A 16,121-nucleotide genomic window follows, 5' to 3' on the forward strand; every position below is an offset into this window, starting at 1 on the left:
AACATAACGAAAATCCTCAAATTTCTACCATGAAAGCTAAAGTTGGGACAGGGCCAAGTTCAAGGAGGATATTTGCCTTAAAGTGCTTGATCAACACCAGATTTTAAAAACATTTAGAATCTAGCACTTCATGCATGTGATCACAGAAGCACTGTATTATAAAAGTTTCACTCCATGAGGAGTGAACATTTTAATGATGTGCCTTGAAAAAGCACCTAACATTTTACTGTATGCCATAAACATTGATAATGCAAAAGGATGATGTGTCTGCAGGCTTTGGTTACAATCAAGCAGTAGTTCACCTGATAGAACTGTCAATTGTATACACAAGACAAGAAATTAAAAAAAAAAAAATTAATCACTGTGGTCTTAAGGCATTTTAATTAAGGATTTTGTTCCAGTGCCGACACATTTCTAGTATCTTACTTCTCCAAACGTCCACTGCTGTAAAAAAAAAAAAAACCAAAACAAATAACGTTAACCTGGTTCAACTATTTTTTTAAAGTAATATCTACTTTTTAAGAGTAAAGTCGTCACCCAATCACTGACCGGAAGCATAAGTTAAATTAACTGTTTACATGGAGAACGCTCTCGCGTGAGTTCTGTGCCGCAAATGTATTGCAGTTATCTTTTGGTACGATAAGATTCCTTTGATCTCCTTTTTTCCCTCCGTTTTTTCTTATAATCAGTCGTAGGTGATGGGTTAATTTAAGACTTAAAAGCTGTTACAAAATGATTTTTGGAAACGTCACCGATGAACAAGACATCCTTTTAGAACCGAGGTCGCTGATAAAGTGGGAGGTTACAAGTGAGGTCAAGACGGGCGGCCATTTTCTGCTAACGTTATATTCTTGCTACGCAACACGGAGATAACTAGCCAAATAGTAAACGTTAGTTAAGTAACGACGCCTAGCTATATACATTTGTTTCCATTTTTATATACTAGCCTCGGGACATTTCACAGTTCTGAAAATGAGTGACATCGAGGACGGGAACTTTGAAGGCAGAGTAAGTAGTCAGTTATTCACAAAATCAGCGTTTCCCTACGTAGCTAACTATCTTAGCTGTTAGCTACTCTGTTCATCTGCAGTCCACGTTCTTTTCTTTCTGTCTGCTCATTTTAGTTAGTTTGGCTAGTAGCTAGCCTGTTATTTGCAAAATAATAATAATAATTTTTAATAGTTAACTTTTAATAGTTAACCAGCTAGTTAGTTTAGATTAGCTACGCTAGCTATCTTACATATCGTCAAATGTAATTAACACTAGCTAGCTAATTAGCTGTCAGCTAGCTAGTCGGATACAAGTTCACAATGTCTTCAGACATGCTATTTGCCTTCAAAATTACATCACCCGAATCTAGGAAATGCTTTTATCTAATGTTAGCTAGCTAAAAAAGATAACATTAGCGAGCTATTCACTGTTCTGAAATTAGGTTATTAGAGTATCTGTTAAGTTAGCTATACTAGCTGACTTGCTACTCAGTTGTCATTCTTTGTGTTGGTATTCTTTGTGGAGGACCAGTTTTCAATATAGCATTTCAAGCATTTTGGCCACGCACGTCTTGGCAATAACCAGCCGATTAATTATCTAGACGTGTTGGATGTTAGGTCGTTAAAATACACTAAAAGTGCGTTTTTCAAATTATTTTGCTAATTTCTACTCCAAATGTGTCTTAACGTGTGCTTTTTATTCAGTTAGCTGTAGCTAACGTCAGTTTTATCAGCGTTTATCAGTGTGGCAAGCTAGCTAACATATTTTTGGTTTTCTTGCTGGCTACATCTTTAACAGTAATGTCGCTCGATAGCCAGCATCTTAGTCGGTGTTCACAATCTAGGTCGCGATCTAGATTTAGAGAGCTAATAGATACTCCACCCAGAATCAGCAAGTTATAAAACATGTTGGCTGTTGCTTCTAAGCTTTTTCCGAATTCAATTAACTCTTATCCTTAACCTTACATGCATATTAATGTTATTCAGTTTATAACTATATTATGTAACGTTATACATAGGCGCCATAATAATTTGGTTTGTACAAATTACAGAATGTAAATGTTCAGTACTGTTACTACTGTTTCAGGGGGAGGAGTTAAGAACTAGCAGTTCAGGATTCCATTTTCCAAAATACCCATGATCTTAATTCCTCTGAATGTTCTTTTTTCATTAAGGTTATTGGTCGTGAAGGAGTTGAAGAGTTAAGTCCAAGAATGTGGAAGAATATCCAAGATAAAAGAAGGCTTTTGAAAATGTTTAAAGAGCAGACAATTAAATGGGAAGGGGAATAAAGAACGGAAGATCGGTCAAATAGAAGCACACTTGCGTTATGTGTCTAAGCAGAAAAAAGAGGTTTCAAATTTGGGTGAAGAAATGAAAAAGGAAGGAGAGAAAAAATGAAAACTGAACAAATGAAGACCGAAGAACAATAAAATGCCTGAAAGAAAGGAATAGCGTTAAAAGAAAACAGAAGAATGAATGTGTCCATAGGTTAAGTAAATGTCCCAAGTGTATGTTCCAAGTATCTGTAAAAACGCAGTTTCTTGATGAAATGCATGTTGATTGTGCTGTCACTTTGGTGACCCAGAGCAAGACAATCATAAGGTGTTAAACATTTAAATATTGTTGATTTTATGAAGGATTAACGTAATAACATGGTAATTTGTTCAGAAAAATTCTAACAGTTTTCTCCACAGCTGTAAAGTGTATGATTGTGTGTGCATTGAGTGCAAGTGGGAGTGAGAGGCAGGTTGATTTGTAACTGTGCTGTAAACAATACAACTTCATTGCTGTAACACTAGGATTCCCGCTCGCCATCCAAGTCGGAGCGGGACAGTCCAGTCCATGCTAAGTCCGACAGCAGATCGGGCTCTCCCAGCCCATCCCGAGCTTCCAAGCGTTCTGAATCCAGATCTCACTCCCGCTCCAAGTCGAGGTTAGTCTATGCTATTTTAGATTTTTCAGTTGTTTAGTTTTGAATTTGAAAGCCATCAACTGTTGTTGGTTTTGTTGAGGTAAAATGTCTTTCTACCTCTCTCCAACAGGTCTCACTCCCACCGTCATTCCAACCGCCGCTACAGCCGCTCCCGCTCGCACTCTCACTCCCGTCGGAAGAAGTCCCACTCCCGATCCTACAGCCCAGAGTACCGACGCAGGAGAAGCCAGAGCACGTCCCCCATGTCCAACCGCCGACGCCACACAGGCAGCCGTGTGAGTGCAAAGCCCGCAATGTAGATGTCAAATGCTTTCCTGTTATATGAAAATTTGTCCTTTTAAAATAAAGGCCATCCTGCTTTTGTATGCCATCCTAATTACATCTAAGAGTTTAATGTGAAAGGAAATCCTCTTGAATTTGCCTGAATACCAAAGTTAGGCTGTAACATAAAATGGCAAATATACTGTCTTGCTTATTCAAGACAACCTGTTTGCTTTTATGTTTTAGGAAAGCATTTTCAGGATTAGGTGTGTTTTTTAATTTTAGGCATGTCGTATGTTCATACCACATCATGTTGCACAATGTAAAGTTTTTGAAAAAAGTTATGTTTAAAGAGCAACTCAATCTTTTGACTAAAATCTTTATCAATCAGGGAATAGTATGATGCTGGAATATTCTTTTTTTTTTTTTTTTTGTCCTTTTAATAGTTTAATAGAATAGCAAGACTTGATTGCTATGGCTTCTGACATAACCATGGCCTGATACCATATTGATATGGCTGTAGAACAGCTGGACTTTGTACCTTAGAAGGGGTATGTTAAGGTGGTTAAAAGTCTACTATGTACTGGATTCATAAGTACTGTTTAATCTGAATTCTCTTTTGTGTTTAATGGGAGATATAAACTGACAAGCTGAGGTGGTGTGGGAGTGTTGGGAATTAGGCCCTTTAATTTTAAGTCCTTTGTATTTAATATCTTCACTGTGATGAAAGCTTTTGTTCAGCTACAGTGTACCACCCTTGTGGGGCAGACGGGGCTTTCTACTGTAGAGCATTGATAGGGTCCTGTCCTGCTGAGTCCACATTTGTGCCAAGAAAATCAGATTTGTCTTATTTATTGCTTGTGCTGATATTTGACAGTGAAAACAAGCAATATAAGGTCATCAGTTGCTGTTAAGGCGATTGCATCATGCTCAATTGTCACTTGTTGCAGGAAGGTCAGCAAGACTTTCATAATCCCTTTTATTTCTTGTAACAGCATATACTGCTATGTTTTGTTTGGTTTTTTAAAGGTGGTCAGTCGTGGTGATGCCAAGGCATTTTGTCAGCCTTTTGAATTTTAACACTAGACCTGAGCATTCTGGTGTTGTCTGCATGAGCAGTTAAGAGGTCCTTATTGTAATGTGCCAAAACCAAAGTGCAACTCTGACACTTTGCTAAGTCCAATCACCCTCATGGTTACTATTGCTACACGTCACTGTTGCACCTGCCACTATGGTGGTTTCAAAGATAATACAAAGGACATAATAGCAAATTTCTGGAATATCAGAGAGAAGCAGACAAATGAGACTAATGCATTTGAGAGCTACGTTCACAACATAATTTGTTGGAGTATTTTGAATGAAGAGATTAGCTCATCAATTTTGTGAAAAGCTTACAGTTTTGTGTAAGTCCCACAACACAAGCATACCATTTCACCAGTAAACAAAAGCGATCGCAGAGATGAATGGTTTGAGTTGACCAAACATCAGAGAACTTTGACCACTGAATATCTCCAAAATGGCAATTAATCCAAAAATGCACTTCGGTTTTTCCGAGGCTGACGTTGATTGGTTGTCACGAGGGAATGCTGAGCGATCTTTATAGAAGCCGAGTGTTTAGTGGACCTCGTACACTGTTGTGGTGTTGTGCAGGGTCAAATTTACTGCAGAATTCCTTGTACAGTTACCATGGCTGGTCACTTCTGCTTCTATACTTATTTCAGAAAGGGTTAATTGCTGTTTTAAGAGTGTATCATCTGGAAGTATCTATTAACAGAAATGGATTATAGTAAACTAAACACTAATGAAAACATGGTTTTATCACCTGTAACTACGAATTGTTGTGTGCTTGTTGACTTAGAATGAGCCCTTTATTTCAACATGGAGATTGGGTCCTCTTCCAACAGAGCTGCCATGTTTCTGCAGTAGCCCAGAACAGACAAACCAAACATTGGCTCTAGAGAGTGCCTTTCACAATTTTATGTTGATGCAGCAGCTTGAATCTGGTGATGTTAACCACTGGAGGCCACATTTCTTCTTTATCCGTTTTGTGTCGTAAGAAGTTTGAGGTGGATAGTAGTTTTGGCACAATTATTTCTTTGGTTGCTATTTGGACAAACCTGCGATGTTACAAGATCATTCCACATAAAAAGTAATTACTAATAAGAGTGGGTAGCAAGAGAAAGTGGGATTCATATGAAGTCAAGCCGTGTGAGTGTGAATACGTTGTCATTATCCGTGAGACAAAGAAGCAAATCCAGAATACATAGAATGAGGACAGTGAAATCATCAAGAATGATCATGAAGTACAGAGCAAGACATAGAAAGGTGAATAGAAATAATGACAATACCCAGCGGCCTACACATGTAGGCTAACAATATTTGCCATGTTAAATGAAAGCTATAACCTATAGTTTTACAGACTAAAAAACAGTACCATAAATAAATATCTCAGTAACATCACTTGACACATTATGGCTACTTAATGCGATTATAAATGATAATTTTGGAAGTAGCTTAACACCCAACAGTCACCGTATGTTCTACAACATTCTTGGAAAAGGAAGGGTGAGGGAGGGGTATTTACTTGGTTTCATCTGAACCGCACTGCTAGATACTACACATTTCTCCTTTAAAGGAATTGTTAATGAGGCCAAGGTAGCTCACAGGTTTGGGATGCTTCTGTCCACTAGTTAGCATCCTGCAAAAGTTTTAATCATATAATTGTAGAAGGTTTATAAAATTGCATAAAATAATTTTGCAATTAATGCATATGATTGTTTAAAATGTATGCTCTAACATTACACTTAACTGGAACTTCATCTGCCTTCTTCCAACAACCGTATCTGTTGGCACTATGCATCCCAGTAGATGACATTCTCATGGCAACCACTCTAGCCAATGCTTGGCATTACACAAAGAGATCTTGGATTCATGTGCAGCTGCTGGGCCATGGACACCCGTGTCAGGAGCTTCATGAAGTGGTTTTTGTGTTGATGTTCCTTACAGGGGAAATTTGGTGCACTGTAGTGATTTATCAGAAGTAACTTTAGCGCTCGACTGCCTCATTATTCATGGTCTCCAGCTTTGTGGCTAAGCAGCTGTTGATCTTGACATGGAAGTGTCTAAAAATCATCACTGATGGTTGCTTGGGGCAGCTTTAGCAGAGCACAGATTTCATGACCTGATTTTTGGCAAATGTATTGCCACTTTCTACTTTTTGCTTGCAAAAGGACAAGCAAATTCAACTGACATGCAAAATGACCAATCACAAGCCTTCTATTTTGGCATGATATGTAGAAGAAGACAATTTGAAAATGGGGTGACATCGAGTCCCCCTTGCCAGTTCAATAAAGTTCATGGTAAATGTCACTGGCCAGGAGCAATTCAGGAATTCCAAACACCGTTACATTTCCCAGTGTCAGCATCAGCCTCTTCATTTTCCCTGTATAAACCACAGATTTGCATTTGTGAGGTATTTCAGATGAGCTTCTATAATTGACAGAAGGGGGACACAACCAGCAAAACTGGTAGCTGTTCACAGAGAATTGGCCATCCTTAGAACATAAGGCAAAACTCTTGAATTACTTTTAATGATGAGATACCATGGACTTCACAAATCTTTTTCAGTCCCATAAATATATCTTGCTCTGAAAGGCTCATTACTATGTGCAACTGTTCACTAAGGCTGAAATGAGCTAGAACAATGAAATGATGCATGGACATGTGTATACCCTGAGTGTATATCAGTGCTTAATTTGGGCCAGTACAAGGTCTGGTACCTCTCATGGAGCGCCCGTATTCCAGGATTTATTGATGTGGATCCAGCACCTGTGTGTGGGGGGGTTGTTTGTTTGGTTTTTGGGGGGGTTTGGATTGTTTGTTTTTTAATTGAATACATTTAAAATAAGCGATATTAATAAATGGGTTTGAAATGATACTTGTGTGTAACCTCCTTTTCAAAAACCCTACCAACTCCATTTTTTTAACTGCAGTCCTAGCGTAATCATGTAACCTGTCATGTTTTCTGTGCTCATGCATCAAGAGGGCTAGCCAACAGCAAGGTTTGGAAGTGGCATGAATTTTTTTGTTTTGGGTTTTTTTATGTGGTTTACAGGGCATAATGCAGTAGGGTAGAACATCATGTTCTGAGGGGAAAAAATATTTGAAGTTGAAATTGTATCATGTAGCCCCATCCCTGCCCACTTACTGGATCACCTCATCTTTGGTGGTGTTTTACAAATTAAACCCATCCTGTGATTGCCATGTTTTAAAGTTGCTGAACTCATCATGACCAATTCTAGTTGCAGTGTCTGTATGGAAAGTGCATGGCATTTTGTGCATTTTGTAAACCTGCTAGCAATGTGTGTTGGCAACACACCTGAACTCAGTAATGAGGGGTGAGTACATACTTTTGGCCATATAGTAAAGGTCAGTATTGGTGCTTTTATGTGGTGTCTTGACATGGTATGAAAACCTGTTATCCATAAAAGGGAGCAAGTCAGCATAATATTAATAGCTCTACTTGTGTGTGTGTGTGTGTGTGTGTGAGAGAGGGTGTGCAGGGATGATGATGATGTTGATGATTCATATGGCTATGTTTATTTTAGCAACACACCTACAGTATAGCTGCCATTGAAGGTATGAAATAAACAGTGTGCAGATTTACAGGTGGTTCAGATGATAAATCCAATAATTAATTGTAACCATTTTTTAAATATAGGTTGTATTTCATAAAACTATTACTGTGATATTGGCATGCACTGTGCTAAAGGGTAGCAGAAACTTCCTTTACTTGTTAGGATATCAGAGTAAGGTTTAGCCTTGTAACTCTACTATAAAACTAAAGAAGCTCAGTTTGAACTCCACACATTAAAATATGTAAAGTTAAAGATAATGTTACCATAGAGTTGTTACACACATTCACCACCAGGGGGAGTAACTGTTTTTTAAATAATTTTGAAACATTACTTTGTCTTTTATAGTTAGTTGTACTTTCCTACCTTGTTTTAATAATAATTATTAAAGAATGGATATAATGACTAAACAGAATATAACTGAGCAACATGTTGAGCTCACAATAAATATGGTTGACTGCTTGGTTTACTGATAAAATTTAAATTGATTTGTGGATAACCAGGTCAAGATACAAGTGTACAAGTAAACAGTACACCTGGCCGTTCAGCATTGCTACTAAAATCTGTAATATAATTTCAGGAAGATGGACATGCCTGTTTTGAAGAGCAGTTCAAAAGTATGTAGCAACATAATTTCAATTTGTAATAAGACTCATGGACCACTCTGCCCCTCCCCTAGGCGAATCCGGATCCCAGCACGTGTCTGGGTGTGTTTGGCCTGAGTCTATACACCACAGAGAGGGACCTGAGAGAAGTTTTCTCCCGCTACGGCCCCCTTGCTGGAGTCAACGTGGTGTACGACCAGCGCACTGGCCGCTCCCGAGGATTTTCTTTTGTTTACTTTGAACGCATTGAGGATGCCAAAGAGGTACAGTCACAGCACTGAGTGCTGATTGGATTAATAATAAAAGTAAATAACATCCAGAATCTTGCTTTTTCTTTGTCTGATTAAAGCCTCCAGTTTATTTTTCACATTGAGACAGGGTAGTATGTAGTTGAAGGGATAAAGTGTAAATTATTGCCTTTACCACAGGCTATGGAGCGGGCCAATGGGATGGAGCTGGATGGCAGACGCATCAGAGTGGACTATTCCATCACCAAAAGGGCACACACCCCTACACCAGGAATATACATGGGCCGTCCCACACAGTGAGTAAATTCACTCAAACGTGTTACCATCTTTTGTTTCTGGAATTTGTTGCTTTTGTGTTTGTGCAAGATGTTGTGTGTGTTCATTAGCATGCAGTAACAATTCCTGTCATGTTACAGTAATGGAGGAGGTGGGAGCAGCAGTGCTGGGCGGCGGCGAGAGTCATATTATGACCGCGGCTACGACAGATATGACCGATATGATGAATATGAATACAGATACAGGTGAGTGAGTGAATGAATGAAAAATACTATTTGCAGTTACATGGTGCTGTGTTAAATACAACCACAATAGCCCCCAAAACTTTCTACACACAGTGATGCTGAATAGAGAGAACAGTGCTGTTTTGAGCTGCTGTTATCCGATCAGTATTATATCTAGCTACATCTGATTAACTTCCCAGTGTCCTACCTGTTGTATCAGACTGACACACTAGTAAATTAACATGCATGTTACCTTAAAATAGGGATTGGTTTAGACTTATTTAGATAATAGCTCTTTACATTTTCCATAGCAGTTTTCAGTCACAGAAGCCTGTTTTAGCAGTTAACTAGTTAGATGAGTCATTTGTTGCATTATAGATTAATTTATATGGACAAAGTGACAATACTTTCATACATTTCAGGTGGTACAATGGACCTTTCATGTCACATCTAGCTAGATATCAAAGTTTTCTAAACAGGTTTAGCTATGGATTTGTAATATAGAGTTTTTAGATTTACATTTAGAGTACAGAGTTACTTACTAGAGTTAGTTCTATATGGTTCTGATTAATCTCAAATGTATTGGAATAAAATTAAGGAAGAAAACTAGGGGGTTTAAGTTTAAAAAGAAAAGGGTAAAAAAAGGTTCAAGACTACACATTGCATACAGCACTATATTTACCACATTCAGGCAGCTGGTTACACAATGACCAGCTCTGATTAAATTACTTGCACACATGACATCTAGCCAGTACATGGTTAGCTGTTATAGTAATGCAGGTAGCTAACTAGGTTTTCTAAACACATTGACTAAAATCTGTGTTGTCATTGTAATTTATACTGGATACTTACTGATCTAGACAGAGTGAAAGGGGTACAATCTAACGTGTGAACTCTAACTTGGATTCATCAATCACTGCACAAAAAAAACAACTACATTGTATGTATTAGCAATCTAACCAACATGCCACCACAGTACATATACTGAATAAATAAGTGTACAAACGCAGTCTTAAGAAAAATAAAAATGTGGATATAAGTGCTGAAGTAGCACTATGGAATCTGCCCTCCTTTGAGAGGGACATTACTCATGTTTTCCTAGCAAATCTTTATCATATATGATCAAATAGGCTATAAATGCACCCATAGCAAGCTGAACCTTATGCCTGATTGATAAAGCTTTTATCATAAGTGGTTAAAGATTTCAAGGACACTTTGAGAGTTGTAAACATTAGGTGGGATGATGAAACTGACTTAACACTAACCAGAAAGATACCACTATAAGTAAAATCCCCAAGTTAAATTCTGCCACCTAGATGAACTAGTAAAGCTAAAGGCACCTGGTAGTAGAGAGGCTTCTGTGTCAGTGTTACCTAGGGTTTGGCAGTCATAATGAAGTGTCTTTGACACACAGAGGAGAAATAAAATGGGTCACCTAATGCCTACTGTACATTGTGGCCATCCCTGCCATTTAACTATGCCTATATGATGGACTGCTATTCCTGATTTCCACAGAAGGCGTTCTCCATCACCGTACTACAGTCGATACCGGTCTCGTTCAAGATCTCGCTCCTATAGCCCACGTAAGTATGAGGAACAACACAGACTTATATTTTACTTTGTACATGTTAAGCCTAAACTAATTCTGATGTCTGACAGTAGTCTCTGCAACTAAACTGTAGGATTCTCCTTGCCTTGTAAGCATATGTGAAGGACAGGAGATATTTTGGTGATTCTCAGCAGTATTTTTCAGAATTGTACATTCTGATAGGTCTGCAGTAACATTCAGGGTTTCTTCTCTCTACAGGACGATATTAAATTCATGAACACCCTTTGGTTTTCATTGGCTTGGATCTGTGATTGCTAAAAAAAAGCTTTCAAACATGTAAACCTAATAGGAGAAGAAAAAGGAGTAACTAAGGAAAAGAGTTGTTTTTAATTAGATGTTTCGGTTTGCATTTTCTAGTGTGACAGTTGTAATGTGAGAATTGTGGCGACCATGACTTATTACTTTGCAACAGGTACATGTGTGTGTTGTGGTGGTTGTTGTTTTTGTTTTTGTTTTTGTTTTTTAAAGATTTGTTATAAACCTGGGTGAATGGGCCTGTTCTTGTTCGTTGTGAATTTGTGTAAGCAAGTGAGAATGTAGTCAACATTGATAGTACAGACAAACCTTTCTGACAACCCACCATTTTGTCTTCACTGTTCTTTTAACACTTTTTTTTTAAGTAGTGAAAACTTCTTGTATGTCTATGAATGTCAGGGATGTAAAACAAAAATTACTTGGATTTTGGATCCATTTTTACTTTTAAGAACTAAATACTTCATAAGATGCAGTATCCCTTCTTGAGAATTACTGTAAATGCAGGCCAGCTTTTGATGCTGTTAAAAGAGAACAGTGCTAAAAACCTGTCTACATACCTGTAAACTTGTCCTTGTATCTTCATATCTTGTGTTAATAAACGACTACTCATGGGACATCCTTCAGCATTGGTTGCTTCATTTATATATTAAATATTTGGGTTTGGAAGGGGAGGAGGTGTTGCCGAAGCAGTAGCATGATGATCCATACATGATGAAACCACCTCTCATCTTTACATGAGTGTACTGGAGTACAGATAATTACAATGCTAAATCATAATGGACTAACAATCTTTCTAGTGAATAGTTAGCTGTTGCCAGTTTTGTTTTGGGGTTTTATGTTTGTTTTTTTTTGTATTAATGCCAGACATTTATAATGTACTTAAAATAACTGGTGAAGGTAAATGCAGGAGACACAAAAGAATGCAAAATGCTAAGACTGGTTTGATAAAACTTTAAAACATTTTAAAACTCTTAACGGGTGAAGGAAATAGAAATGTTTACTGCAAGATGAAAAAAGAATATCCATGACTCATGGCCAGTCAAAGACAGGGATGCCAAGTCCTGGTCCAGGAAGGTGCAACTAGCATGCTTTGGTGATTTCCCTGTTATAGCACATCTGATAACCCTAGTAATTATGAGATGAGCTGAGTCAAGTGTGTTTGAACAGGGAAATTAAAAAAGACAGCTGGCAGTTGCTTAATGGTTTTCTGGGATGAGCACATTTGTGCCTCACATAAGAGTGCCGGTAAGCAAAATATTGAAAATAAGACAAATTTGGAGAGTACCACATCCTTCTGCAGAATTCAGGCTGGATGATAAGTGAGTCCAGGTACACTTTAGAATGTGATTATTAAATTAACATGGAGACAGAGTGAGGGAGTCCTTCAGGAAACCTTTGTGTGTGACTGATGTCCTGCTGTTTTTTTTTTTAAAATATTTGTTTGTTTTTGCCATATGTTTTTATTACTTCATATTATATAAGCATACACAAGCAAAAACATTACAGCTAAATACTGTAGTAGGGCAGAGCTCTGAAGCTACAGCCCATTCTTTTCAATTACCCTCCTTGTAGTAAACTGAAATCAATCTCACTGTGTTCATTTTGGGGGTTGTGTTTGTGATGGTGTGGCAATGGCCAAATATTTATACACATAAAAATTAGGGTGGGTTCTCCACCAGAAAATTATACCTGCTTGAACCTAAAGCTAGGTTATGGATAATAGGTTGAACCTTGACCAGAACATCTGGGTAATGACAACTTAAACACCAGCTGGCAAAGGAGATCAGGATTCATCTACAGGCTGATTATGGCTGGCAGATGTGTTTAATGTGCATTTGTAACCTGGCTCCTGTCTCATCTGTATTAGTCATCGATGTGTCAGGAAAAGTGCAGACACATTATTGGATACCTGTGTACTCCATAATATGTATTAAAGATACGTGTACTCCGAAATCTGTTTTAAAGAAATCTCTATTCCACAATCTGTGCTAAAGATACCTGTGTGCTCTTTAATTTGTGTTGAAGTTACCTGCATGCTCCATAATAAATTAAAGATACCTGTGTAAACTATAATCTGTTAAACCTACCTGTGTGCTCCATAATCTGTTAAAAATACATGTGTACTCTATAATGTTTTGAGATGCAGCAAAATGAAGCCAAAATGACATCCTTGTGTTGCCACAGGTTGTCTTCGGGACATCATTTGATGTTTCTATCTCAGCCCATACATTTAAGAACGTTTTCCTATATGAATGATGAATTTCATATATTTCAATTATCTCATTATTAAATTCTGTTTACTTTAAAATAAAAAAAAAAAAACCTGTTTCAGGCTGTCTAACATGAAACCTTAAAGATGGAACTAAGAATGGTAATGGTTTTGTTTACATATTTCATCACAGTATGGAGCAAAAGCATATAAATGTCCGATTTATTTTGATTCCTTGGAGCCTTATTCATCAGTATAACTTCACCTCCAATGTACATTCAGTTGTTCTGATATGTGATACACTTGTATGTGTGCGCACATACACTTGTTTGAGGGGAATTCAGATTCAGCCATATACTAGGCAGAGGTTCATTCTGGACCATTTGGGTTGCAATGATGATACAAGAAATTCAAGTTCAAACAATATTTCCTGAACTTTAATCCAGGTTGGGAGTACTATTTTCTGTCATTTACACGTCTTGCTTTTCACTGATTAAACTAAACTAAGAACAAAGTTTTAATTCTCATCCTGACTTTTTTCCTTACTTTTCCTTAATATAGTTGGAACTCCTACACATCTGGACCAGAATCACTTTGCACATGAGTGGGGATTAGGAATTTTACCTGGGCTATACTGACTACTGAAGGATGCTGCAAGCACTTGATCAGAATATTTCTACTGGGAAAGGGTCATGGTAAAATATTTCTACTGGGATAAGGTCAGGATTAAACATTTATAGGGGTATAGAGTCAGAGTTAAATATTTCTACTGTAATAAGTTCAGGATAAAATATGTCTACCGGAATAGGGTCAGGATAAAATAGTTCTGCTGAATCGGCACACTGACAAAAAGAATACTGTGTCAATTAACAATTTAGAATAATTTCATGTATTAATTTCATTTATACAGTGTTAATAGTTAATATCCTGTCTTTCACAGGTATCTCTTGGGAAGCTATCAGTTGGAAAAAGATGGGGAGTGTAGTGTAACTGCAATAGCTCACTCAGATACAGCTGGGGACTGTAGGTATTATTGCAGCTCAAATTAGGAAACAACTGATGCCTGATCGGCACATGCTATCTGAAAAACACAGAGGCCACACTGTAAATTGTGCATTGCAGTAGATAATACTGGGTGTTGTTATGGCATCTAACTGTACACTTGGATGTTTGTAATAAATACATGTTTCTAATAATGTGGACCTTTATTCCCTGAGCATTTTGCACACTATTAAAATAAGTGTGCGAATACCTTCTGCCCACAGTACTCAGCTGGCACAGGAGCAACAATGAAACACATAACTAGCTGGCTATAGGTTGTTCCTTTTTATATGGCATGAAACTGCTCACTGCTGAATAAAATGTAAAAAAAAAGAAAGAAATGTGTGTGCGTTTTTGAGTGTATGTGAAAAGGGGCACTGGATCATTTTAAAACACAAAAATAGACAAATGTAAAAAAAACAAAACAAACATCTATATAAAAAGTTTAACTATTTTTAAGTTTTAGTTCATCACTAAGAACTGTTTCAAGTTATGCTGTTCAAGCCATGGTGTTAACACATTTCCTGTTCAGTGGTAATGACAAAAATGGGAAAAAATAATAATGTTCCAGTACAACTTGTGACTGAATGCACATTGAACTCAAAATGTAAGACATTAAATATATATATTTATATAAAATTTTAAATCATTCAAATTGGAGTTTAAAATAGTAAAATGTTTCTTTGAAGCACTTTATTATTAGATTAGAAATACTAATTAGTATTCAAAGTGCACCTTTGTTTATCTTGGCATTCCAGAGCGATATCTGTGATCCCTCTCTCAGGTAGACAGGAAGTGATGTAAAACCAATCTCGAACTGGTTATTATTTCACAAAAAAAAAAATAAAATAAAAAAAATAATAAAAAAAAAGTCTTTAGCTTTTAATATGGTTCTAGGCTTAAAGCTTCACAAAGCTATAATTTGTCATCATGTTTTTGTCAGTGGGGTCTTAAACAGTAGGGTCATTTTTCAATCATATTAGAAACAGGCCTGCTCAGAGACATGTAGTTTCTGATTAACTCTTAACCTACAGAGCTAAATGGAAGTAGTCAGCTTTGTATTTTAACCCAAAATAAGAATTCAGTTTATTCTCCATTATTGTTTGTCAATATTTGACTCAATTTTATTATTTAAAGTAGGGATAACTATATTTCAGTGAAGGATAAATTGTCATGATAGACCCGTATTAAAAGCTTCATACCATTATTTATAGCTAATAGAACTTTTAATTTGCTAATATTTATACACTGTTCATGTTATTACATTGTCTCAATTTGTAAGCTTTACCAACAAAACAATTTTATTCTGCCTGATATCATTTTCAAAATATGGTTTTGATTCAGTTTTGAAAAACAATATCCCTGACTAAATTAGTTTCAGATTCTTTACCTGGAATTATTGGTTTTCATTTTGCCTTTGACAAACACAGAAGCTGGCACTTGATACGACATTTTGCCATAAGAGAATTTCATGAAGTTATCTTCTTAAATTACTGCATTTAATTGCTTCTTTCAGTTGTTTTCTAATTATATACCTGTTTCTATTATCATGAGATGTGTCATGATCCTGAAAATTATTATACAGTAGTAAATGTCACTTTAGAAAAGCTATTACCACTTTTCTAGAATATCCTGAGATTTTGCCTTGATCAAATCAAAGTACATTTCTGTTCTGAGGCATGTTATCACATGGCAACAAAGGGTTAAGATATACAATAGGCTTCAAACATGAATTTTAAATAGTTTTCACAATTTCCATGCCAGTTGTAAAGAGCATCAACTTTTGACATTCAGAACTAACTGTTAAGATAAGGTATTTAAAAATGACAAATGT

The 16,121-nt window shown here is 36.8% G+C and overlaps 1 protein-coding gene across 2 annotated transcripts; it reads left to right on the forward strand.

The window, feature by feature from the left end:
• The first annotated feature begins 607 nt into the window (after positions 1-607).
• tra2a (transformer 2 alpha homolog) lies at positions 608-11,651 on the forward strand. Of its 2 annotated transcripts, none has more exons than XM_027030109.3 (8): positions 608-1,008; positions 2,792-2,925; positions 3,035-3,200; positions 8,500-8,688; positions 8,854-8,969; positions 9,090-9,194; positions 10,692-10,756; positions 10,981-11,651. In XM_027030109.3, the coding sequence occupies exons 1-8, from the start codon at positions 973-975 to the stop codon at positions 10,989-10,991; spliced, it is 822 nt and encodes a 273-aa protein (XP_026885910.1). In that variant the 5' UTR covers positions 608-972; the 3' UTR covers positions 10,992-11,651. The 2 variants fall into 2 exon arrangements, with proteins under 2 accessions (XP_026885910.1, XP_026885909.1); XM_027030108.3 differs by having other exon boundaries at positions 612-1,008; positions 10,689-10,756.
• Positions 11,652-16,121: the final 4,470 nt, after the last annotated feature.

The sequence above is a fragment of the Electrophorus electricus genome, chromosome 2 (assembly GCF_041902795.1).
Source record: "Electrophorus electricus isolate QZ-2024a chromosome 2, ASM4190279v1, whole genome shotgun sequence".
Lineage (NCBI taxonomy): Eukaryota > Metazoa > Chordata > Actinopteri > Gymnotiformes > Gymnotidae > Electrophorus > Electrophorus electricus.